At 47.8% G+C, this 27,937-nt stretch overlaps 1 protein-coding gene across 1 annotated transcript in view; it reads left to right on the plus strand.

The window, feature by feature from the left end:
* Positions 1-27,937, plus strand: part of LOC139266871 (4-galactosyl-N-acetylglucosaminide 3-alpha-L-fucosyltransferase 9-like) — a 90,910-nt gene that overhangs the window by 56,412 nt on the left and 6,561 nt on the right. Inside the window, exon 2 of the mRNA XM_070884480.1 lies at positions 20,699-20,777. Coding sequence (XP_070740581.1) covers positions 20,723-20,777 — 55 coding nt within the window. The 5' untranslated portion in view covers positions 20,699-20,722. The remainder of the gene's footprint in view (positions 1-20,698; positions 20,778-27,937) is intronic.

Below are 27,937 nucleotides of genomic sequence, written 5' to 3' on the forward strand. Positions count from 1 at the left end.
TTTCTGGCCAATTTGTATGCCACTTCCTTGGCTTTAATACTATCCCTGATTTCCCTTGATAGCCACGGTTGAGCAACCTTCCCTTTTTTATTTTTACGCCAGACAGGAATGTACAATTGTTGTAGTTCATCCATGCGGTCTCTAAATGTCTGCCATTGTCCATCCACAGTCAACCCCTTAAGTATCATTCGCCAATCTATCCTAGCCAATTCACGCCTCATACCTTCAAAGTTATCCTTCTTTAAGTTCTGGACCATGGTCTCTGAATTAACTGTTTCATTTTCCATCCTAATGCAGAATTCTATCATATTATGGTTACTCTTCCCCAAGGGGCCTCGCACAACGAGATTGCTAATTAATCCTCTCTCATTACACAACACCCAGTCTAAGATGGCCTCCCCCCTAGTTGGTTCCTCAACATATTGGACTAGAAAACCATCCCTTATGCACTCCAGGAAATCCTCCTCCACCGTATTGCTTCCAGTTTGGTTAGCCCAATCTATGTGCATATTAAAGTCACCCATTATAACTGCTGCATCTTTATTGCATGCACCCCTAATTTCCTGTTTGATGCCCTCCCCAACATCACTACTACTGTTTGGAGGTCTGTACACAACTCCCACTAACGTTTTTTGCCCTTTGGTGTTCTGCAGCTCTACCCATATAGATTCCACATCATCCAAGCTAATGTCTTTCCTAACTATTGCATTAATCTCCTCTTTAACAGCAATGCTATCCCACCTCCTTTTCCTTTTGTTCTATCCTTCCTGAATGTTGAATACCCCTGGATGTTGAGTTCCCAGCCCTGATCATCCTGGAGCCACATCTCTGTAATCCCAATCACATCATATTTGTTAACATCTATTTGCACAGTTAATTTATCCACCTTATTACAGATACTCCTTGTATTAAGACACAAAGCCTTCAGGCTTGTTTTTTTAACACCCTTTGTCCTTTTAGAATTTCTTTGCCTTGGGTTTCTCTGCCCTGCACTTTTCCTCATCTCCTTTCTGTCTTTTGCTTTTGTCTCCCTCTGTCTCCCTGCATTGGTTCCCATCCCCCTGCCATATTAGTTTAACTCCTCCCCAACAGCACCAGCAAACACTCCCCCTAGGACATTGGTTCCGGTCCTGCCCAGGTGCAGACCGTCTGCTTTGTACTGGTCCCACCTCCCCCAGAACCGGTTCCAATGCCCCAGGAATTTGAATCCCTCCCTGCTGCACCATTGCTCAAGCCACGTATTCAGCTGCGCTATCCTGCGATTCCTACTCTGACTAGCACGTGGCACTGGTAGCAATCCCGAGATTACTACTTTTGAGGTCCTACTTTTTCATTTAGCTCCTAGCTCCTTAAATTCGTTTCGTAGGACCTCATCCCATTTTTTACCTATGTCGTTGGTACCAATGTGCACCACGACAACTGGCTGTTCTCCCTCCCTTTTTAGAATGTCCTGCACCCGCTCCAAGACATCCTTGACCCTTGCACCAGGGAGGCAACATACCATCCTGGAATCTCGGTTGCGGCCGCAGAAACGCTTATCTATTCCCCTCACAATTGAATCCCCTATCACTATCGCTCTCCCACTCTTTTTCCTGCCCTCCTGTGCAACAGAGCCAGCCATGGTGCCATGAACTTGGCTGCTGCTGCCCTCCCCTGATGAGTCATCCCCCTCAACAGTACAAAAGTAGTGTATCTGTTTTGCAGGGGGATGACCACAGGGGACCCCTGCACTACCTTCCTTGCACTACTCTTCCTGCTGGTCTTCCATTCCCTAGCTGGCTGTGGACCCTTCTCCTGCGGTAAGACCAACTCGCTACACGTGCTACTCACGTCATTCTCAGCATCGTGGATGCCCCAGTGTGAATCCACCCTCAGCTCCAATTCCGCAACATGGTCCGTCAGGAGCTGGAGGCGGATACACTTTCCGCAGATGTAGTCGTCAGGGACACCGGAAGTGTTCCACATGGTACAGGAGGAGCATATCATGTGACCGAGCTCTCCTGCCATGACTTAACCCTTAGATACCCTTAAATTGGTGACAACAATGTTAACGGGTTACTTACTGATATGAAAAGAAAAGGAAGCTGGGTCATTGAATAAATTTAAGACAGAAATAGACAGTTTCTTAACCGATAAGGGAATAACGGGTTATGGGGAGCGGGCGGGGAAGTGGAGCTGAGTTCATGATTGGATCAGCCATGATCGTATTAAATGGGTGGAGCAGGCTCGAGGGGCCATATGGCCTACTCCTGCTCCTATTTCTTATGTTCTTATGTTCTTATGTTCTTATGAATGAATCCCCTTGCTGTTCACAAACACTCCTGGATTGACCTTGGGGTGCACGGATTGCCATGTGAGTGCAGTCGATGACGCCCTGCACCTGTGGAAAGCCAGCCAGAGGTGGAAGCCTGAGTGCCCACTCATTCTGACTGGTCTCATCACAGGTAACGTTCACATAATTGCCGGCCCTGACAAACAACCCATCAGTCACCTGTCGTATGCATTTGTGGACCGCCGACTGGGAGATCCTGGATATGTCTCTGACAGAGCCCTGGATGGATATGGAGGGAAAAAAGATGAGGCCGGTGGTCACTTTGACAACCACTGGTATCAAGTGACCACCAGGTCCAGCAGGGAGCAGGCCTTCTTCTCGGAAGTTGCAGTTGTCAGCCACCACCTGATGCGACAACCTGAGTTTTCTGAAGCACTGCTGTTCCAACATGTCAAGGAAAGTCAGCCTCTGCCTGTACACCCTGTGTCGTGAGTAGCGCCTCCTGTGAGCTGCACTCCTCTGCTGCTCCCCTCTCTTGTGCTCCATTCTATGGTGCTCCCCTCTCTGATGTCGAGCTGCAGGTCTCTCAACAGCAGACTGTTGGTGCTGCTACTGGTGCTCGTCATATTGCTCCTTATCTGAGCTCCAATCTAAGGCAACCACCCACCCTGATGTGATTTTGAAAATGTCCAAAGAGTAGAAAGTAAACTCCCTGCAAAAGTATTGAGAACAAACACCTTTCCAACAAGTTGGTAAGTAAGCAGTTCTAAGCCTTGAGTATTTATTGCAGTATTTCCATGAGTTTTAATCAACTCCCTCAATTGCCATTGTGATCTCGCCTTGCTTTCACTGGCGAGTTTCAGGAGACCCGGGAAACGCTTGGATGCAACTTTAATTTTAAAACTGTGTTGAAATATCGGCCCAATTGAGCGATTACCTTATGTTAATAGGCAATCCATCTCTCCCGAGCAACCAGCCGAAGTCAGAGGACTGGAGCTGGCTTCCTGACGTGCTCGTGTTTTTGCCTGATTTAACCCCCCACCCGCACACAAACCCACGCACTCCTCCAGGTTAAAATCCCCTCCCAAATGCCCACCTTAGACTAACCCAATAATGAAAATTATATGCAGATGGTTGACTCAAGCTTGTCAGGAAGATAATTTTCATGGATACCATGTGGTGCAGCATGGCTTTCTCTTGTAGCCAGGTCATCTGCTTCACAGGCAATCTGTCAGCCTGCATAGGCATGAAGCTGTGAAGTGGCGAGCAGTCAGAAAGATACCAAGGTGGGTAAATTAGTTAACTGCCAAAAACGGGTGTGGGGATCCGCGCGCCCGTTCATTACGTCGCAGGCAGCATGGGGCCGACTGCTGTATTGCATGTTTGCTGCGTGCAGCCAATGCTACCCGTGCAATTCATTGGCTGCACGCATCAGCAGGAGACCCGATTTCACAAGAAAGACAGCTTGCACCTCTTAAAGGGGAAATGCATTGTGGCTGTAAGAAGTGTTGGGAGTCCTTTGTGAACTGAATCTGTGCTATAAAAGATTGAAGTATGGCTAAACATGCAAGAGAGCTGGAAGGTTTTCTATTAATATACTGGAGATCAAGATGTACATGACATAGAATCATAGACATTTACAGCATGGAAGGAGGCCATTTCGGCCCATCGTGTCTGTGCCGGCCGACAAAGAGCTATCCAGCCTAATCCCATGACATGGTGAGAAGGAGAGACATCCTGTATCTACAAGGGGGGTGCAGGAAGCCCTCAAGACAGAAGCTCAAGAGTATAGCTCCAAGAAAATAGATGCAGTGCAGGAAAAAGTTTAACGATCTGACACGAGTTGTCAAGGTGACTGAGGCCAATCTTCAAATAACATATCCTATCAGCTGCACCACTAGACTCATCCATTGCTCAATTCACTACACCTCCATCACCCACCTACCAATAATCTATAATAATAACAGTCAGTTTTTGTGTGTCCTGGGGCGGGGGTGGAGCCGGTGGCTGGGAGCACGTGGTCCAGACTGAGTGACAGTTGTACCGACCAATGGGTGATCAGAGTCTGCCCAGCCTCGCAACCAATCAGGGCAGGGAGCGGTGGCGCAAATTTTAAAAGTTTGATTGGCACTGGGTCTGCTCCAATGAGGAGGCAGCAGTAGATGTGGCAGGGCCAATGGGCACAGGCATGGGGAGCGGGGCTTCCCCGGGAGTTGCTGTGGAGCTGAGAGGAGAGTGTGGCGTGAGCGATGGGTGAGAGAGAAAGAGAAAGAGAAAGAGAGGGGGAGAGGTGGAGGGAGGGTGAGAGAGAGAGGGAGGAGTGAGAGGGTGGAAGGGAGGGAAAAGGTGGGAGGGAGAGAGACGGAGGCAGGGAGAGACAGAGGGAGAGGGAGGGAGGGAGAGGGTGGGAGGGAGTGGGGAGGGAGCAAGGGGGTGGGAGGGAGAGAGAGGGTGGGAGGTGGAGGGAGAGTGAGAGAGAGATAGAGGGAGAGAGAGGGAGGGAGAGAAAGGTAAGGAGAGGGGAGAGAGGACATCAGCGTTGATTCTATAGACGAAGAAGATGATAACAGTCTAAACAGGTACTGTTGCAATAAAGTTACTAATTTGACCGCAAATGTTTTGCGGGTCTCTGCTAATCTCTATTAATCAGTACTCAAATCTAAAATGCATATGGTTTACCTCAGCCTCACACACTAAGCACCCACAACTCAGAATTCACACACACTGTCAGCTATTCAACCATGACAACCACATATTACATGACACTCACTGACACACTTGCCGCTTTCTTGCAGGAGAAGGTGGTACATAACAGGAGGCAGCAAGAAGAACTGCGCCTTCACGTTTTAAGCTCCATGAGGAGACAATGCTGGCCATCATGGGAATGGGCATTACTGAGGCCGTGGCCACAGGTGGGGCTGGAGCGATCGATGATCAGGGTATCTGCATACCTAATCCTCCTTCTCCTATCCAACTTCTCCCTCATCTCACATCTCTTTTGACTCACAAATTGCTAGCGTGTAAGCATGCACCTCTTATTTTCTCCTCTCCCAAATCACAATTCAACCGTTGTCCCTTTTACATTTCAGATACCCAAGAAGTGGAATCATCCCAGCCAGATGAGGAAGAGGAAGAAGACAATGATTGAAGATGAAGAGACACCATCATGCGATCTTATGCTTGCAGCCACCAGCTCAGAGATTGACACTATGAGCAATTTATAGGATGCAGTTATTTGCACTGTGAAAATGGTCTGATTAACTCTGATTGGCTCTCCATTAACACATGACCTGATTACTGATTGGTCCCCTGGGAGGATAAGTCACACCCAGAAGTTTCTCTTGCATGTGTAATTGGAACCACCCAGCCCAAGTTCGCAGTGACTTTGCAAAGTATAATTCGAACCATTCTGACTAGAACCTAGAGGGGATAGAGCTCCACCAACTTAGCAAAATCCTCCTAAGTTCCTGACCCCATCCCAGCCCAAGTGCATGCATTTCCTAGCTCAAGTTCCTTACCCCCAGCTCAAGTTCCTGACCTTACATCCCACCCTGCCATAGATGGGCCATTGTGTGTGGGTCATGGATTGTTAACAGGTTTATTGGGTATGAAGTGAATAGTGACAGAGTCGTGACTTCTGGATTTCATCCACTCCAACGATGTACACTCGCTACGAGCTTTCCGAGAAATCAGGTGTGGGTGTAAAGGGGGTTCTAAGAATGTGATCCACCTTCCCTGAGTTCTCTCTCCCCCCATCTCCCCCCCACCCCCGTCTCTCTCTTTCCCCCCTCCGTGTCTTTTTCTCTCCTCTCCCCACCCTGTCTCTCTCTCTTCCCCCCCCACCCCGTGTCACTCTCTCTTCCCCCCATCTCTCTCTCTCTACCCCCCCGTCTGTCTCTCACCCCCCCCAGCTCTCTCTCTCCCTCCCCCCCACACCCCGTCTCTCTCTCTCTCCCCCATCTCTCTCTCGCTTTCTCTCTCCCCCTTGAGTTCCCTCTCTCCCCTCCGATCCCCACTCCTGCTTTCCCTCTCTCTGCCCATCTCCCTCCACACCTCACCATCGGTCTCTACTCCCCCGGCTCTTTCTTCCCCCCCATCTCTATTTCACTCTCTTCCCCCCCTCCCCACTGTGTGTCTCTCTCTCTCTCTACCCTCCCATCTCTCTCTCTCCCCCCCATGTGTCTCTCTCTGTTTCCCCCTGTGCCTATCTTTCTCTTTCCCCCGTCTCTCTCTCTCCCCTGCCCTCCACCTCTCTCTCCCTCGCCTGCTTGCCCACCACCTCCCTGCCTCTCTCTCGCTCTCCTACTACCTCCGATGTTTTCTCTCCCACAGAAGACTGCAATAATGCAAAGGCTGGAAACAAATGCAGCGACAGCGGACTCCATGTGGACTCGTTGGGGCCCACTTCCAGTTCCGTGTCCGAGGAGTCTGCGCATGCACGAGAGACGCAGGGGCAGAGTCCAGAGGACGCAGGCGCAGAAAAAACACAGTGCAACAAGCCACTTTGTATTTTAGAGGTTAGGATAGAGGCGGGATCTGCATGTGGTGAGACACAGGAGCTTTGGTGGAGGGAAAAGTATACTGGAGGTGTCAGCTTGCCTATGGGCAAGGGCACATACTAGTTCTGCTGCAGAGGACTCAGATGAGGACTTCGATGGGCCAGGCTACAGAAGAAGGCTGATGGGTGTACGCAACCAAATGCTTGGTGCATTGGCAATCCAGAGCACAATGTCAAGGAGCATATAGGAGTCCAGCTCCAACTTGGCACAGGGCTTTGCTGTTGCTTGCCAGCCCAGACTGATGTACTGCCTGTGACCAACTGCTCATTGAGTGAGTGGAATTCCTTTTGGTTCATGAAAATGGCCAAGTTCAGAAGAGGAGCACACAAGGCAATGTGCGCAAAGTAAATGGCATGCTGCACCATGAGGAAGCCTGCAATCCATCCAAAACCTTGCACTTTTTTCTCCTTTGTTTCTGGCAAGAGGGAATGAGATGAATGTGTTTCTCTTGCTATAGAGAGCCTCAGTGACCTCCCTTATGCAGCAGTGTACTGCAAACTGCAAGATGTTGTTTATGTCTCCAGCAGCAGGCTGAAAGCAGCCAGATGGATAAAAGTTAAATGCTACAGTCAACTTGACAGCCACAGGCAATGCTGTCCGGGCCCTACGTTGAGGCTGCAGTTGTGGCTGCAGCAGCTGGCAGATTTCACTCACGACGTCTTTTGTGAAACAAAGATGTCTCATGCATTGATCCTCGCTGAAGTTGAGATAAGAGAGTTGTTCCCTAAAAAATCTTGGCAGATATCATCATCATCATCATAGGCGGTCCCTCGAACGAGGATAACTTGCTTCCAAAGAGTTCACAGATGTTTCAATGAAGGACCCGATGTTCCAGTCCTGAACTCTAATTGAGGGGGTGGAAGATGCCTGTGCGTGGGTTTTTTTAATGTGTGGTGACCATTGCACACCAGCCACCCCATCTAGCTCTATTTATAGCCCCGACCTGATGGCCTTCTGCTGGAAGCCCTTCTCCCCCTCCTCCCTCTTCCAACAGCTTGCCCTGCTCTGCGTCGCTACTCTTCTAACACAAAGATAGGTGGCATTGAAGGCAATGTAAAGGAAACCATAAAAATACAAAGGGATATTGATAGATTAAGTCAATGGCCAAAACTGGTAAAAATGGATTTCAATGTAAGCAAATGTGAGGTCATACAACCATAGAAGTGTACAGCACGGAAGAAGACCACTCCGGCCCATTGTGTCCTCGCCAGCCGACAAACAGCTACACAGCCAAATCTCAATTTCCAGCTCTTGGTCCGTAGCCCTGTAGCTTATGGCACTTCAGGTGCACATCCAAGTACTTTTAAAATGTAGTGAGGGTTTCTGCCTCTACCACCCTTTCAGGCAGTGAGTTCCAGAGCCCTTCCACCCTCTGGGTGAAAGAATTTCCCTTCAAATCGCCTCTAAACCTCCTACCAATTACTTTTAATCTTTGCACCCTGGTTGTTGACCCCTCTGCTAAGGGAAATAGGTCCATCCTATCCACTCTAGATATCATTTCCACATCTAGGCCCATCATAATTATATACATGTCTATTCCAAAGAAAACATACCCAGCCTATCCAATCTCTTCTCGTAGCTAAAATTCTCCAGTCCAGGCAACATCCCTGTAAATCTCCTCTGTACCTGTCATCAACCACGAGATTATCCTGCGTAAGCTACTGGCGGCGGAGACGCTGGATTTGAGCAAGGCCATCACGATTGCCTAAACGGACAAAAGCTTAAAGCAGATATCATTGAAAAATCAGAACTCGCCAAGTACTGTAAACAAAATAGTGTTTGGCAGAGCTGCATATGGCAGGGCCTACCCGACTGCGTACGCGAAACCTGTGGCTGCTCAAAGTCCGCGAATGGGAATGAATCCAATATCACCATGTTGGCGTTGTGGGGGAAATCATCAGCATTATCAATGTCGGTTTAAACAGTATATTTGTAAAGGCTGTTCGAGAGTGGAGCATCTCCAGCGCATGTGTCCGCAACTGAGCAAGCGTGCTGTGACACACCACGTGGAGGATGATGACCAGTCTAGCGCGGATCCGCATATGCAATCCGAGATACCAGAGGAGGAAGAGTATGGACTGTATTCGTCCCTAACAAAGAGCCAACCAATAATGATTAATGTAAAACTTAATGGTGTGCCGGTATCGATGGAATTGGACACGGGTGCGAGTCAATCAATAATGAGCCAGAGGACATTCGACAGGCTGTGGGATACTAAGGCTGTGAGGCCTAAGCTGAGTCCAGTCAATGTCAAGTTGCATACATACACTAAAGAACTCATAACAGTGATTGGCAGTGCAGTAATTAAGGTGTCGTGTGATGGTGCGGTTCACGATTTACCACTATGGATTGTTCCAGGCAATGGTCCAATGCAGTTCGGCAGGAACTGGTTAGAAAAAATCAAATGGAACTGGAACAAGATCAAAGCATCGTCGGAGGAGGAGGATACTCCATGTGCTCAAGTGCTGAGCAAGTTCCCCTCACTGTTTGAACCAGGCATCGGCAATTTCACGGGAGCCAAGGTGCCGATCCACATGGACTCGGATGCAAGACCTGTCCATCATAAAGCTCAGGCAGTTCCGTACATGATGAGGGAGAAGGTCAAAATCGAACTGGACAGACTCCAGCATGAAGGGATCATATCACTGGTCGAATTTAACAAATGGGCCAGCCCCATTGTTCCCGTGTTGAAAAGTAATGGCACTGTCAGGATTTGTGGAGACTACAAGGTTACGATCAACCAAGTTTCGAAGCATGATCAATACCCGTTACCGAAGGCTGATGACCTGTTTGCAATGCTAGCCAGGAGGAAGTCATTCACAAAACTGTATCTGACGTTGGCCTACATGACACAGAAGCTGGTTAACATGTCAAAGAAACTTACGTGCATCAACACTCATAAAGGACTGTTTATCTACAACAGGTGCCTTTTGGAATTCGCTCAGCTGCAGCCATATTTCAGAGGAACATAGAGAGTCTACTGAAGTCCGTCCCCAGAACTGTCGTGTTCCAAGATGACATACTGGTCACAGGTCATGACACTGCCGAACATCTGAACAACCTGGAAGAGGTTCTACATCGTCTGGACAAAGTGGGACTCAGACTGAAACGTTCAAAGTGCATCTTCATGGCACCGGAAGTCGAATTCCTGGGGAGTAAAATTGCTGCTGATGGTATCAGGCCTATGGACTCAAAAACCATTAGGCCATAAAAAATGCACCCAAGCCTCGGAATGTGACGGAGCTGCATTCGTTCTTTGGTCTACTCAACTACTTCGGTAATTTCTTACCTAGATTGAGCACCTGATTAGAGCCACTGCACATGCAGCTGAGAAAAGGCAACAACTGGGTTTGGGGTGCACCTCAAGATAGAGCTTTTGAGAAAGCTTCTAATCTGCTTTGCTCTAACAAGCTGCTGGTACATTATGATCTGTGTAAGTGCCTAGTATTGGCCTATGATGCTTCGTCATATGGAATTGGTTGCGTGCTCCAACAAGCTAATGAATCTGGCAAATTACAACCTATTGCATATGTTTCAAAAAGTTTGTCAAAGGCGGAAAGAGCCGACAGCATGGTAGAGAAAGAAGCACTAGCCTGTGTGTATGGGGTTAAAAAGATGCATCAGTACCTGTTTGGTGTTTGGTTTGAACTGGAAACAGATCACAAGCCACTCATTTCATTGTTTTCGGAAAACAAAGGTATCAATGACAATGCATCGTTCCACATCCAGAGGTGGGCGCTGACATTATCTGCCTATGATTATGTAATTTGCCATAGACCTGGCACTGAGAATTGTGCCGATGCATTGAGCCGTCTGCCGTTGCCCACAGCGGAGGTGGAAACGCCACAATTGGCAGACCTACTGTTAGTCATGGATGCTTTTAAAAGTGAAGGAACCCCTGTCACGGCCCAACAAGTTAAGACCTGGATCAGCCAGGACCCGATATTATCGGTTGTGAAACGTTGTATCCTTAGTGGTGATTGGTCTGCCATACCCAAGCAAATGTGTGAGGAGACCAAAGCTTACATCCATCGCAAAGACAAACGCTCCATTCAATCAGACTGTGGGGTAATTGTGTTGTTATGCCCAAGAAAGGCAGAGAGAAATTTGTGCATGATCTACATAGCACACATCCCGGTATTGTCATGATGAAACCGATTGCCAGGTCTCATGTATGGTGGCCTAGAATTGACTCTGATCTGGAATCATGTATGCATCAGTGCAACACTTGCATGCAGCTTAGTAAAGCACCAGCGGAATCGCCACTGAGTCTGTGATCGTGGCCATCTAAACCATGGTCCAGGATTACACATCGACTTTGCAGGTCTCTTCCTGGGAAAGATGTTCTTAGTTGTGGTGGATGCTTATTCCAAGTGGACAATCATGTCATCCAGCACATCCACAGCTACCATTGAGAGCCTTCGTGTCATGTTTGCTACACATGGTCTACCTGACATCGTTGTGAGCAACAATGGATCTTGCTTCACCAGTATGGAGTTTCAAGAGTCCATGAAACTCAATGGTATCAAACATGTGAGGTCAGCACCATTCAAACCCGCATCCAATGGACAAGCAGAGCGTGCGGTCCAAACCATCAAGCAGAGTATGAAACGTGTAACTCAAGGTTCACTGCAAACTCGCTTGTCGTGCATATTGCTTAGTTATAGGACAAGACTCCATACACTTACCAGGGTCTCCCCTGCTGAACTATTGATGAAGAGAGGTCTCAAGACCAGGCTCTCTCTTGTCGACCCTGACTTGAATAATCGTGTCGAATACAGCCGTCAAAGTCAGCAAGGGTATCATGATCACACTACTGTGTCACGTGACATTTCTATCAATGATCCTGTGTATGTACTGAATTATGGTCATGGTCCCAAATGGATCGCCGGTACTGTTACAGCCAAGGAGGGTAACAGAGTGTTTATCGTTAAGCTCAAGAATGGGCAAACATGCAGGAAACATGTCGATCAGATAAAGCTGCGACACATGGATGAACCGGAACAGTCTGAGGAAGATACAATCAGTGATCAGCCAACCTCCCCTCAGTCATCAGGGGACTCCGCTATCATCAATAAATCTGGACTTTCAATCACTGACATGGTCAATGAATCTAGACTTTCAATGCCACTCCCATCAGATTGGCTACCCAGCCCCCAGTCATAATAGACTCAGAACACTCGCCCAAGGCTGGAGTTGAACTGAGATGTTCAACACGGGAGCGGAAAGCCCCGGACCATCTCAATTTGTAAAAAAGACCGTTACAAATACCTTAAAGGGGGATATTGTCTTGTATGTATGCTTGGGTTTACTAGCCACCAGGTGGCGCCACTGTCAGAGGTCATTGGGCTGTGCGGACGTGTGTGCAGCCCAGGTATAAAAGGCCAGCCATCTTGTAATGTGATCACTTTGGGCTCTAATAAAGCGTATCATGATCGTCTGCACACATTCTGAGGCTCTACTCCAGGATATAGTTAATGTATTCACCGAGGTATATGAAAGCATGGGCCTTACCCTTAACATCCGTAAGACATAGGTCCTCCACCAGTCCTCGCTGCACAACACTGTGCCCCAGTCATCAAGATTCATGGCACAGCCCTCGACAACGTGGGCCACTTCCCATACCTCGGGAGCCTCTTGTCAACAAAGGCAGACATTGATGCAGAGATTCAACATCGCCTCGAGTGTGCCAGTGCAGCCTTCGGCGCCTAAGGAATAGAGTGGCCCTCAAATCTACCACCAAGCTCATGGTCTACAGGGCTGTATAATACCTGCCCTCCTGTATGGAGCAGAGGCATGGACGATGTACAGAAGACACATCAAGTCGCTGGAGATATATTACCAATGATATCTCCGCAAGATCCTGCAAATCCCCTGGGAGGACAGACGCACCAGCATCAGTGTCCTTGCCCAGGCTAACATCCCCAGCATTGAAGCACTAACCACACTCGATCAGCTTCGCTGGGTAGGCCACTTAGTTCGCATGCCAGACACGAGACTCCCGAAGCAATTGCTCTACACAGAGCTCCTTCATGGCAAACGAGCCAAAGGTGTGCAACGGAAATGTTACAAGGACAGCCTCGAAGCCTCCCTGGTGAAGTGCGACATCACCACTGACACCTGGGAAACCCTGGCTGAAGAGCGCCCTAGGTGGAGAAAGTGCATCCGGGAGGATGTTGAGCTCTTCGAATCTCAACGCTGTGAGCATGAATAGGTCAGGCGCAGGCAGCGGAAGGAGCATGTGGTAAATCAGTGTCAGCTCCCCCCCCGTTCCCCTGATGAATATCTGTCCCACCACTGACAGGGTCTGTGGCTCTCGTTTTGGACTGTTCAGCCACCAAAGAACTCACTTTAGGAGTGGAAGCAAGTCTTCCTCGATTCCGATAGACTGCCTATGATGATGAATAAAGTAGAGCCAGATTTGTACCTGTTCAGAGTTTACAGTATTCAGTCTATTGAGTTATTGCATACACAAAAGTACCCCCTCCAATGCAATCACATCTTTCCTGTAATGTGGTGACCGGAACTGCACACAGTACTTTAGCTGTGGCCTAACTAGTGTTTTAAACAGTTCAAGCATAACCTTCCTGCTCTTGCATTCTATGCCTCAGCTAATAAAGGCAAACATTCCGTATGCCTTCTTAATCACCTTAACTATCTGACCTGCTACCTTCAGGGATCTGTGGACATGCACTCCAAGGATCCTTTGTTCCTCTACACTTCTCAGTATCTACCATTAAATGTGTATTCCTTTGCCTTGTTATTGCTAAACATCCGTAAGACAAAGGTCCTCTACCAGCCTGTCCTCACTGCACAGCACTGCCCCCCCGTCATCAAGATCCACGGCACGGCCCTGGACACGGTGGACCATTGCCCATATCTCGAGAGCCTCCTATCAACAAGAGCAGGCATCGACGATGAGATCCAACACCACCTCCAGTGTGCCAGTGCAGCCTTCAGCCACCTGAGGAAAAGAGTGTTTGAAGACCCAGCCCCCAAAACTGCCACCAAGCTCATGGTCTACAGGGCTGTAGTAATACCTGGCTCAGAGACATGGACCATGTACAGTAGACATCTCAAGTTGCTGAGAATTATCACCAACAATGTCTCTAAAAGATCCTACAAATCCCCTGGGAGGACAGGCACACCAACATCAGCGTCCTCGTCCAAGCTAACATCCCCAGCATTGAACCATTGATCACACTCGATTAGCTCTGCTGGGCAGGGCACATAGTTCGCATGCCGGACACGAGACTCCCAAAGCAAGTGCACTACTTGGAGCTCCTTCACAGCAAATGAGCCAAAGGTGGGCAGCGGAAACGCTACAAGGACACCCTCAAAGCCTCCCTGATAAAGTGCGACATCCACAAAGGGGAAGTGTTTGCTAGTGCTGTTAGGGATGAGTTAAACTAATATGGCAGGGGGATGGGAACCAATGCAGGGAGACAGAGGGAAACAAAATGGAGACAAAAGCGAAAGACAGAAAGGAGATGAGTAAAAGTGGAGGGCAGAGAAACCCAAGGCAAAAAACAAAAAGGGCCACTGTACAGCAAAATTCGAAAGGGTCAAAGTGTAATAAAAAGGCAAGCATGAAAGCTCGGTGCCTCAATGCAAGGAGTATTCGGAACCCAGGAGAGGGCTCTGAGCTAGTTAGAGTGGGTGAGAACTCAGATGAACAGGACCCCAAGAAAGAATGCAAAAGGCAGGAGGCAACAGAGCAGAGTAGCACTGGGGTAAGTGTAAACCACAAGGTGACAGGAAGGGACAATATGTATGAATATAAAGGGGCTGCAGGAGGGGTTAAAACTAAAAATCATGGTTTAAAAACTAGTATTAAAACACTCTACCTAAACGCACGCAGCATTCGAAATAAAGTAAATGAGTTGACGGCACAAATCATTGCGAATGGGTATGATTTGGTGGCCATTACAGAAACGTGGTTGCAGGGGGGCCAAGACTGGGAATTAAACATACAGGGGTATTTGACAATTTGGAAAGATAGACAAGAAGGGAAAGGAGGTGGGGTAGCTCTGTTAATAAAGGATGATATCAGGGCAGTTGTGAGAGACGATATTGGCTCTAATGAACAAAATGTTGAATCATTGTGGGTGAAGATTAGAGATAGTAAGGGGGAAAAAGTCACTGGTGGGCGTAGTTTATAGGCCCCCAAATAATAACTTCACGGTGGGGCGGGCAATAATCAAGGGAATAATGGAGACATGTGAAAAAGGAACGGCAGTAATCATGGGGGATTTTAACTTACATATCGATTGGTCAAATCAAATCGCACGGGGTAGTCTTGAGGAGGATTTCATAGAATGCATACGGGATTGTTTCTTAGAACAGTATGTTACAGAACCTACAAGGGAGCAAGCTATCTTAGATCTGGTCCTGTGTAATGAGACAGGAATAATAAACGATCACCTAGTAAAAGATCCTCTTGGAATGAGTGATCACAGTATGGTTAAATTTGTAATACAGATTAAGGGTGAGGAAGTAGTGTCTCAAATGAGCGTACTATGCTTAAACAAAGGTGACTACAATGGGATGAGGGCAGAATTGGCTAAAGTACACTGGAAACACAGAAACACAGGTGGCACAATTGAGGAACAGTGGAGGACTTTTAAGGAGCTCTTTCATAGTGCTCAACAAAAATATATTCCAGTGAAAAAGAAGGGTGGTAAGAGAAGGGATAACCAGCCATGGATAACCAAGGAAATAAGGGAGAGTATCAAATTAAAAACCAATGCGTATAAGGTGGCCAACTTAGTGGGAAACTAGAAGATTGGGAAAATTTTAAACGACAGCAAAGAATGACTAAGAAAGCATTAAAAAAAGGAAAGATAGATTATGAAAGTAAACTTGCGCAAAAAATAAAAACAGATAGTAAAAGCTTTTACAGATATATAAAATGGAAAAGAGTGACTAAAGTAAATGTTAGTCCCTTAGAAGATGAGAAGGGGGATTTAATAATGGGAAATGTGGAAATGGCTGAGACCTTTAACAATTATTTTGCTTCAGTCTTCACAGTGGAAGACACAAAAACCATGCCAAAAATTGCTGGTCACGGGAATGTGGGAAGCGAGGACCTTGAGATAATCACTATCACTAGGGGGGTAGTGCTGGATAGGCTAATGGGACTCAAGGTAGACAAGTCCCCTGGTCCGGATGAAATGCATCTCAGGATATTAAAAGAGATGGCGGAAGTTATAGCAGATGCATTCGTTATAATCTACCAAAATTCTCTGGACTCTGGGGAGGTACCAGCAGATTGGAAAGCAGCTAATGTAACGCCTCTGTTTAAAAAAGGGGGCAGACAAAAGGCAGGTAACTATAGGCCGGTTAGTTTAACATCTGTAGTGGGGAAAATGCTTGAAGCTATCATTGAGGAAGAAATAGCGGGACATCTAGATAGGAATAGTGCAATCAAGCAGACGCAACATGGATTCATGAAGGGGAAATCATGTTTAACTAATTTACTGGAATTCTTTGAGGATATAAAGAGCATGGTGGATAGAGGTGTACCGATGGATGTGGTGTATTTAGATTTCCAAAAGGCATTCGATAAGGTGCCACACAAAAGGTTACTGCAGAAGATAAAGGTACGCGGAGTCAGAGGAAATGTATTAGCATGGATCGAGAATTGGTTGGCTAACAGAAAGCAGAGAATCGGGATAAATGGGTCCTTTTCGAGTTGGAAATCGGTGGTTAGTGGTATGGCACAGGGATCGGTGCTGGGACCACAACTGTTTACAATATATATGGATGACCTGGAAGAGGGGACAGAGTGTAGTGCAACAAAATTTGCAGATGACACAAAGATTAATGGGAAAGCAGGTTGTGTAGAGGACACAGAGAGGCTGCAAAGAGATTTAGATAGGTTAAGCGAATGGGCTAAGGTTTGGCAGATGGAATACAATGTCGGAAAATGTGAGGTCATCCACCTTGGAAAAAAAACCAGTAAAAGGGAATATTATTTGAATGGGGAGAAATTACAACATGCTGCGGTGCAGAGGGATCTGGGGGTCCTTGTGCATGAATCCCAAAAAGTTAGTTTGCAGGTGCAGCAGGTAATCAGGAAGGCGAATGGAATGTTGGCCTTCATTGCGAGAGGGATGGAGTACAAAAGCAGGGAGGTCCTGCTGCAACTGTATAGGGTATTAGTGAGGCCGCACCTGGAGTACTGCGTGCAGTTTTGGTCACCTTACTTAAGGAAGGATATACTAGCTTTGGAAGGGGTACAGAGACGATTCACTAGGATGATTCCGGAGATGAGAGGGTTACCTTATGATGATAGATTGAGCAGACTGGGTCTTTACTCGTTGGAGTTCAGAAGGATGAGGGGTGATCTTATGGAAACATTTAAAATAATGAAAGGGATAGACAAGATCGAGGCAGTGAGGTTGTTTCCACTGGTAGGGGAGACTAAAGCTAGGGGGCACAGCCTCAAAATACAGGGGAGCCAATTTAACATTGAGTTGAGAAGGAATTTCTTCTCCCAGAGTTTGTGAATCTGTGGAATTCTCTGCCCAAGGAAGCAGTTGAGGCTAGCTCATTGAATGTATTCAAATCACAGATAGATAGATTTTAACCAATAAGGGAATTAAGGGTTACGGGGAGCGGGCGGGTAAGTGGAGCTGAGTCCACGGCCAGATCAGCCATGATCTTGTTGAATGGCGGAGCAGGCTCGAGGGGCTAGATGGCCTACTCCTGTTCCTAATTCTTATATTCTTATGTTCACTCACACCTGGGAGTCGCTGGCCCAAGACCACCCTAAGTGGAGGAAGTGCATCCGAGAGGGCGCTGAGCACCTTGAGTCTCAACGCCGAGAGCATGCAGAAATCAAGCGCAGACAGCGGGAAGAGTATGCGACAAACCAGTTCCACCCACCCCTTCCCTCAACGACTATCTGTCCCACCGTTGACAGAGTCTGTGGCTCTTGTATTGGACTGTTCAGCCATCAAAGAACTCATTTCAGGAGTGGAAGCAAGTCTTCCTCGATGCTGAGGGACTGCCTATGATATCCCTCCCCAAAAGCATTACATCACACTTCTCCGGATTGAATTCCATTTGCCACTATTCTGCCCACCTGACCAGTTCATTGATATCTTCCTGCAGTCTGCAGCTTTCTTCTTCATTATCAACCACACAGCCAATTTTTGTATCATCTGCAAACTTCTTAATCACACCCCCTGCATTCAAGTCTAAATCATTGATATATATACCACAAAAAGCAAGGGACTTAGTACTGAGCCCTGTGGAACCCCACTGGAAACCGCCTTCCAGTCACAAAAACACCCATCAGCCATTACCCTTTGCTTCCTGCCTCTGAACCAATTTTGGATCCAACTTGCCACTTTGCCTTGGATCCCATGGACTTTTACTTTTGTGACCAGTCTGCCATGTGGGACCTTATCAAAAGCCTTGCTGAAACCCATATACACTACATCAAACGCACTACCCTCATTGACCCTCCTTGTTACCTTCTCAAGAAATCCACTTTGAACCTAAAAAGTATAGAACAGTGTACTTTCTAAATGATGATAGGTTAAAAACCGTGGCGATCCAAAGAGACTTGGGTTTTAATTACATAGATCATTAAAATGTCATGAACAGGTACAGAAAATAATCAAAAAGGCTAATAGAATGCTGGCCTTTATATCTAGAGGACTAGAGTACAACGGGGTAGAAGTTATGATGCAGCTGTACAAAACCCTGGTCAAACCACACCTGAAATATTGTGAGCAGTTCTGGGCACCACACCTTAGGAAGGATTTATTGGCCTTGGAGAGAGTGAAGCGTAGGTTTACCAGAATGGTTAAGGAAATCTGCCGTTCTTAATCAATCCAGCCTATATGTGACTCGAGTCCTACACCGACGTGGTTGATTTTTAACTGCCTCTGAGGTGGCTTAGCAAACCTCTACTGCAGCAGCTTAGGAACAGGACCCACCAATGAATAGGATACTAGGTTGTATTCAGAGGACAATTCACATAAAACAAAGTGCACCATTTTGTCCTTGTACAAGACCTTGATTAGGCTGCAGTTAGAATACTATGTTCAGTTTTGGTCTCCTTACTTGGTGGTTGGGGCTTTGGACAGGGTGCAGAGGAGTGCCACAAGATTAATTCTCAGTTTAAAAAATCTTAGTCGTCCAGATAGACTCCAATAACTGGAGGGGGTGGGAGGGGCGAAATTCCCCAGCGCCCCGACTGAGGGCGGTAACTGACTCGGGTTGGGAATTCGTGTGCCCAGAGCGGAGGTCCCGCCCTGCCACGAAATTGCGGTTACTGCCCCTCACAGGAAGTGGAGTGCAATCTCGTGCGCTCCACTTCCTGTTGGAGCGGGTTCCGGGGCACTACTCGGGCGCGTTGGTCAGTGCCTCGTAGCTGGTTCGTGTAGCGCTGACGTGTCTCAATGCCCCTTCCCTTCAGGTAAAGGGGAGGGCCGCTGTACACTTCGCCGGGCCTCTGATGGCCTCCACTGGGCCACCAGGGCGGCGTGGTGCCGAGACCGCAGCCTGGCACCCAAACGGTGTGCTGGTCTGCATGATGGTGGCCCAGACTACGCAAAAGAAGCAAAGAAGGAGCCGACTGATGAGTTGGCCAGAAAATAAAAATGGCGGCGCTCTCGACCTCCCCTTTAACCTCCGCCCCGTGAGCGGATGTCGACCGGTTTGAGACCTGCGTTTTTAGCGCTCACACTGCTCGCAGGATGCTGTGCACGCCGATGACATCGTTGCCGGTTGCGCGATGGCCCAAGGTGCTATCGGCAGACGTGGCACTACCATGGCAGCGGCTCCGGTAACTCCCCCACAGTTTTGCGGGAGCCGATAGCACCTCTCCCCTGCCCCCCGCCCCCCCGGCTCCTGCTCCGGGCAAAAACAGTTTGGCTTCCCGTTAGCTCCCCCCAGAGGTTCTAATGGGTGTTGCAAAATAAGGCAATTTCGACCCTTGGTCGCTACATTCCAGAGAAGCACAAACTTAGGGTTGATTTGATCAAGGTTTATAAGATGATGAAGGGACTCGATTTGCTTGTGTAGATCAATGGGGCAAAATTGCCCCACGCCCCATTTGGAGGCAGTAACCTTTCAGGGCCGGGACATCTATCGCCCAGCCAGATGTTCAGCCCCTCAATGCAGGTGGAGTGTTATAGGAGGTGCACCACATCCGTGGAGGGTCAATCCAGGAGCGGTAGAACAGCGCTGAGTTCAGCACCGCGCTCTGGAGCCCAGCTCCTCACCGACAACGTCAGTTCCGCATAGCGCTGACGCAACAGAATGCCCCTCCCCTGGCTGGGGTGGAGATCACCTCATATAACATTGATCAGGGCCATTATTGTCTCCTGGACCAGTTTCAATTGCCTAAGGGGGGGACGGAGAGTAATTTTCCATATTTTGTCCCCCAAATTGTCCTGGGTTTTTATCTATTTTTTCACCTCTTCCAAGAGATCGAATGGTTCCCTGTGGGGTGGGGAGTGTCTGTATTGTGATGGACATTTTTTGTATGTTCGTATCACCTTCCTATGGATCGGCTAATTGTCAGTGACGCTGGCATTACGAGAGCAAATTAAAAAAATGGACCTGCAGGCGTCTGTGAGAGAGAGGGCGGAGCTAGCCAAAGTACAAGCAGTTTTTCATTATTTGTGAATAACTTTAGAGAGATAGTGCACTGAATTAACTAAAAGCAATTAACTTAAATCTTAAATATTTATGTACAATAGACTGTGATTCTGTAACTGTGATGTGGAAATAACACACCGCATGAAAGATTGAAACAAAAGAGGTGATTATGGAAATCCTGTGTTAACCGAGTTCAAGTGTATTGCATTCCTAAAAGATCATTTATATTCATACATCTTGCCTGCAGGAAAAGCTCCAAAACCCATTAGAAATGTTACGGAAAGAGAAAATCTTTGCTGATGGAGGAAAACGGGCAAAAACTTCAGGTAAGGAAGCTATCATGGAAGCATCAGCCAGAGTATATCAACTTAATTGCCTTGTAACAAGTTGTTGGATCAAGTTTTTACGTGAGCCAGAGGATCATTACAGGCTGAATAACATAGCTGAATAACTCTCTGCTATAAAAGTGAGTGAACAATTTTCTAAATTTACGGCTCTTTTTCTCTTTGGAAATGATACTGAGGAGTGGAGGGGGTGGGGATGGTGGGGGGGGGGGGGGGCGGTCGGGAGCATTGTGAATAACAATTGAGGTATTGTGGGCCAGTCCACAGTCAGTACAGTGGGTGGCCAAATCCCTGCAAAATGCCTGCAACAACCATTCCAATTCTGTGGCAGCATGTATACGAATTGATTTGCTAAGTATATCTTGTACCAGATCATCCAGCAGTAATGGCTGTGAGACCGAGAGTTCACATTCAGTGTAAATGTCCCCTGTGTTGTTAAATTATTTGACAAAGGGTAGCATTCTCTGAGGATGATAGGTAGTTTTCATCCTGAGGGCCACTGGCATAGAATGATCTTTAGTAGACTGGCTGACATGTGGAGAATACCATCAACCCTTGGAAAGTAGTGATTGCGGAGAGTGGGGGGGGGGGGTGGGGAGAAAGGGTGAAATTGGTGGCAATTTCCCGGCCTGTGCTAATTCTAGTGAAATAGTGGATAGGACTGTTTCCCTGCTTACTACGACTTTACAGGGTACAAAAGTTCCACTAAAGTCTACATCTATGGTGATATATAGTTGCATAAAAGGGAGTTCACATTCTGTATCCATAACAAAATCTCTATGACCGCATCCCAAGAACAAGGTAAAAAAAAATATAGCTGCAGGCGTCTGTGAGAGAGGGCGGAACTAACCACAACACAAGTTGTTTCAAGTGCAAGTACTTTCAAACAATTCTCGCTGTTTGTGAATAACTTTAAAGAAATATTGCGCTGAATTAAAAGCAATTGACTTAAATCTTAAATATCTACATATGATAGGCCGTGATTCCGTAACTATAATGTGGAAATAACACACTGCATGAAGGATCAAAACAAAAGAGGTAATTTTGCAAACCACAGTTCAAGTTCAAGTTTATTGCATTTCTAAAAAGGTAAACGATAATTTATATTTATACGTCTTTCCTACAGAAGAAGTCCCATATCCATTAGATATGTCAAGGAAATAAACCTTTGCTGAGGGAGACAATTGTGCAAAAACATTGGGTATGTAGGCTACCATAGAAACATCAGCCAGAGTAAATTAATTTAATTGCCAGGTATCATGTTCCATCAAGCTTTTGCGTCGGCTGAATTGGATTATTCCACAAAATGTTTCCACAGAATGTAAGCTCTGAGGATAGTCTCCTCATTTATGGCAGACATACCCCAAGCTGAGATCACAACAGGACCATTTAGCAGAGTTGTGGTTAGTAAACTGACTGACACCTGAAGAATATCATCAAAGCCTTGGAAAATAGTGATGGGAGTGGGGAGGGGGAGGGGGAAGTGATATCGGTGGCAGTTTCCAGCACTGTGCTAATTCTAGTGAAATGGTGGGTGGGTATGTTCCTGTGTTTACTGGGGCTTTACAGGGTACAAAAATTCCACTAAGGTAATTTTGAAAACCACAGTTCAAGTTAAGTTTATTGCATTTCTAAAAAGGTAAAATCTATGGGGACATATAGTTGCATAAAAGGGAGTTCACATTCTATATCCACAACAAAATCTAGACATTCCATTTCTACCCACCATCTCCTCCCAAATTCCGACATTTACTGAGTCTTTCACAACTCCTTTCCGAATTTGCATTATGACATTCCTTTAAGGCTCAGGGCTAATCAAGAATTTGAGTTGGCTCCAAAAATCACTGGGTCTGTCACAAATTGCACTCTGGTGCCAAATTTTGGAACACAGTTAGCTCAAGTTATGGCAAGTTCGAATCCTAAACGAGTGTATACCCTTAAGCAGTTGGAAATAAAATTAGAGGACATAGCTGTTGTGTATCTGTAAAGCATGCACTCCCATGTTCCGCCACCAGGGAGCACATCCCCTGAAGTCCCAAGGGATCCCAGCATCCCTTGGGAGCACTGTATAAAAGTCGGCCCCTGAAGCCTTTTCCTCACTCTGGAGTGTCTTATTAAAGACTGAGGTCACTGTTACTTTAATCTCCCTGTGTGCAGCCTCATCTGTGTCACGAACACAACAACTGGCGACGAGAATACAAATCCAACGCAAAGATGCAGCAAACTGTAGGCATCCTGGAGAAGTTCTCGGAGGGTGAGGACTGGGAAGCCTATTTAGAATGGCTAGACCAGTACTTTGTAGCCGAGCTGGACGGAGAAGTAAGCGCTGCAAAAAGGAGAACGGTCCACCTCACAGTCTGCGGGGCACCGACCTACAACCTCATGAAGAATCTTCTGGCTCCGGTGAAACCCTCAGATAAGTCATATGAGGAGCTGTGTACACTGGTTTGGGAGCATCTTAACCCGAGGGAGAATGTGCTGATGGCGAGGTATCGGTTCTACACGTGCCAGCGATCTGAAGGTCAGGAAGTGGCGAGCTACGTCGACAAGCTAAGGCGAATTGCAGGACAATGTGAGTTTGATGGCTACCTCGAGCAAATGCTCAGAGACTTTTTTGTACTGGGCATTGGCCACGAGACCATCCTACGAAAACTTTTGACTGTAGAGACACCAACCCTCAGTAAGGCCATTGCGATAGCACAGGCGTTTATGTCCACCAGTGATAACACCAAACAAATCTCTCAGCACACAAGTGATCGCAATGTTCATAAATTAACTGGAACTGTGTTTGTGAGCAGAAATGTACAGGCCAGAACCCACGAGTCTGCAACTGCCAGCAGGCCTCAGGTGACCCAGATGACTCAGAGTCCCCAACAAAGGATGAATGCAAGGCAATTCACACCTTGTTGGCGTTGTGGAGGCTTCCATTCAGCCTATTCATGCGGCTTCAAAGAGTATGTTTGCAAGAGCTGTGGAACAATGGGGCACCTCCAATTAGCTTGCAGACGAGCTGCAAGCTCTGCAAAACCTGCTAACCACCATTTGGCAGAGGAAGATCGGTCCATGGTGGATCAAAGCAATTTCGGGCCTCAGAGAGAGGAGGCAGATGCTGAAGTACACTGGGTGCACACATTTTCGACGAAATGTCCACCTATAATGCTAAACGTAAAATTGAATGGCTTACCCATAGCCATGAAACTGGACACTGGCGCTAGCCAATCCATCATGAGTAAAAAGATGTTTGAAAGACTGTGGTGCAACAAGGCATTCAGACTAGCCCTGAGCCCCATCCACATGAAACTGAGAATGTACACCAAAGAGCTTATCACTGTCCTGGGCAGCGCCATAGTCAAGGTCACCTATGAGGGAACGGTGCACGAACTGCCACTCTGAATTGTCCCGGGCGATGGCCCCACACTGCTTGGAAGGAGTTGGCTGGGCAAAATCCGCTGGAACAGGGATGACATCCGAGCACTATCACGTGTCGATCAGGCCTCACGTACCCAGGTTCTTAACAAATTTCCTTCCCTTTTTGAGCCAGGCATTGGAAACTTTTCCGGGGCGAAAGTGCGGATCCACTTGGTTCCAGAGGCACGACCCATTCACCACAAGGCGCGAGCGGTACCCCACATGATGAGGGAGAGAGTGGAAATCGAGCTGGACAGGTTGCAATGCGAGGGCATCATCTCCCCAGTGGAATTCAGCGAGTGGGCCATCCCGATTGTTCCAGTACTCAAAAGTGATGGCACGGTCAGGATTTGCGGCGATTATAAAGTAACTATTAATCATTTCTCGCTACAGGACCAATACCCGCTACCTAAGGCAGACGACCTATTTGCGACGCTGGCAGAAGGCAAGACGTTCACCAAGCTCGACCTGACTTCAGCCTACATGACGCAGGAGCTGGAGGAGTCTTTGAAGGGCCTCACATGCATCAACACGCACAAGGGACTGTTCATCTGCAACAGATGCCCGTTTAGAATTCGGTTGTCTGCAGCGATCTTCCAAAGAAACATGGAGATCCTACTCAAGTCGGTACCACATACATGGTCTTTCAGGACGACATATTGGTCACGGGTCGGGACACAGCCAAGACTGGATCGCGTAGGGCTGCGACTGAAGAGGTCGACATGCGTCTTCATGGCAACAGAAGTGGAGTTTCTGGGGAGAAAGATCGTGGCAGACGGCATTCGGCCCACAAACGCCAAGACAGAGGCTATCAGGAATGCGCCCAGGCCACAGAACGTCATGGAGCTGCAGTCGTTCCTGGGACTCCTCAACTATTTTGGTAACTTCCTACCGGGGTTAAGCACCCTTTTAGAGCCCCTACATGTGTTATTGCGCAAAGATGAGAACTGGGTATGGGGAAAAAAACAAGTAATTGCTTTTGAGAAAGCCAGAAACATTTTATGCTCCAACAAGCTGCTTCTATTGTATAACCCGTGTAAAAGACTTGTGCTAGCATGTGACACGTCGTCGTACAGAGTCGGGTGTGTATTACTACAAGCTAACGTTGCGGGGAAGTTGCAACCTGTTACCTATCCTTCCAGGAGCTTGTCTAAGGCTGAGCGGGCCTATACCATGATTGAGAAAGAGGCATTACTGTGTGTGTTCGGGGTAAAGAAAATGCATCAGTACCTGTTTGGCCTCAAATTTGAGCTGGAAACCGATCACAAGCCCCTCACATCCCTGTTCACTGAAAACAAGGGGATAAATACTAATGCCTCAGCCCACATACAAAGGTGGGCACTCACATGATCAGCGTATAATTATACCATCCGCCACAAGCCAGGCACCGAGAACTGTGTGGATGCTCTCAGTCGGCTACCATTACCCACCACGGGGGTGGAAATGGCGCAGCCTGCAAACTTGTTGATGATGGCGCAGCCCGCAGACTTGTTGAGGATCATGGAAGTGTTTGAAAATGATAAATCACCTGTCACGGCCCGCCAGATTAGGACTTGGACCAGCCAAGATCCTCTGCTGTCCCTAGTAAAAAACTGTGTACTGCATGGGAGCTGGGCCAGCATCCCCGTTGAAATACAAGAGCCAATCAAGCTGTTCCAGTGGCGAAAGGACGAGCTGTCCATTCAGGTAGACTTCCTGTTGTGGGGTAACCGCATAGTGCTACCATAAAAGGGCAGGGAGATGTTCATCTCAGAGCTCCACAGCACACACCCGGGTATAGTAATGATGAAAGCGATAGCCAGATCCCACGTGTGGTGGCCCGGTATCGACTCTGACTTAGAATCCTGTGTATGGCAATGCAGCGTATGTGCTCTGTTGAGCAACGCGCCCAGAGAGGCACCACTAAATTTGTGGTCCTGGCCCTCCAGACCATGGTCGAGGATCCATGTCGACTATGCGGGCCCGTTTCTCGGTAAAATGTTCCTGGTGATGGTGGATGCTTTTTCAAAATGGATTGAATGTGAAATAATGTCGGGAAGCACCACCACCATTGAAAGCCTGAGGGCCATGTTTGCCACCCACGGCCTGCCTGACATACTGGTCAGTGACAACGGGCCATGTTTCACCAGTGCCGAATTTAAAGAATTCATGACTCACAATGAGATCAAATATGTCACCTCGGCCTCGTTTAAACCAGCCTCCAATAGGCAGGCAGAGCGGGTAGTACAAACCATCAAACAGAGCCTTAAATAAGTCACAGAAGGCTCACTCCAAACCCGCCTGTCCCGAGTACTGCTCAGCTACCGCACGAAACCCCACTCGCTCACAGGGGTGCCCCCGGCTGAGCTACTCATGAAAAGGACACTTAAAACCAGACTCTCGCTGGTTCACCCCAACCCGCATGATCAGGTAGAGAGCAGGCGGCAGCAACAAAATGTAAACGATGGTCGCGCCACTGTATCACGGGAAATTGATTTGAATAACCCTGTGTATGTGCTAAACTATGGACATGGTTCTAAGTGGATCGCAGGCACGGTGATAGCTAAAGAAGGGAATCGGGTGTTTGTAGTTGAACTAGACAATGGACAAATTTGCAGAAAGCACCTGGACCAAACGAGGCTGCGGTTCACAGACTGCCTTGAACAACCCACAGCAGACACCATCTTGTTCAAGCCCACAACACACACCCAAAGGATCAACGACACCACGCCGGACCAGGAAATCGAACCCATCACGCCCAACAGCCCAGCAAGGCCAGGCTCACCTAGCAGCCCTATAGGGCCAACAACACGCCAGCCCAGCGAGGGCACAGCCAACACACCAGAACAGACATTTGTACCGAGGCGGTCCACCAGGGAAAGAAAGGCTCCCGACCGCCTCACCTTGTAAATAGTTTTCGCTTTGACTTTGGAGGGGGAGTGATGTTGTGTATCTGTAAAGCATGCACTCCTATGTTCCACCACCAGGGAGCTCATCCCCTGAAGTCCCAAGGGATCCCAGCATCAATTGGGAGCACTGTATATAAGCCGGCCCCTAAGGCCTGTTCCTCACTCTGGAATGTCTTATTAAAGACTGAGGTCACTGTTACTTTAACCTCCCTGTGTGCAGCCTCATCTGTGTTAGGAACACAATAATAGCAAATAGTTGGAAGCCGGAGGGATCATTTTAACTTTTGGCAATAATGTAAAATGGGCGGTTTCAGATCAGCCACCTGTTATACATTATTATGGAAAGGATAATCGGGAAAAGTGAATATGTGCTAGATGCAAAACGTAATGAGTCAGAAAGACAGAAATAGAGACAGAGAAAGACAATTTTAAAAGGGAGGGGTGGGAACGGTGCGTGAAAGCCCCAAAGTGGGCGTGCACCCAGCGAGTCCAGGGACGCGAAGGCCCTGCTGATCTTAATGGCAATATATTTCATGAACATAAACCTTCCCAGGGTTCCACCCAACACCTGGCTTGATCCACAACCTGGACGGCGGACGGGAGCAGGAATTTGGCAGTAGTAGGCCGCATCCAGGGACCTGTAAGAGCAGTCCCCGACAGTCAGTTGGATGAGGAGAATAGAAACGATCAGGGAACGGAGACTGGGGGCCGGGTGGAGGGGGGAGAGGTGGTGGGGGTAGGTGGCGTTCCTCTACGATCAGGAGGAGGCCATGGCTAGAGAGGCCCAGTCAGAGCCTCCCATCGTGGTTCTGCTGCTGGGCTGCAGAAATTGTGATACTCCCCCTG

This window comes from Pristiophorus japonicus, chromosome 7, assembly GCF_044704955.1.
Source record: "Pristiophorus japonicus isolate sPriJap1 chromosome 7, sPriJap1.hap1, whole genome shotgun sequence".
NCBI lineage: Eukaryota > Metazoa > Chordata > Chondrichthyes > Pristiophoridae > Pristiophorus > Pristiophorus japonicus.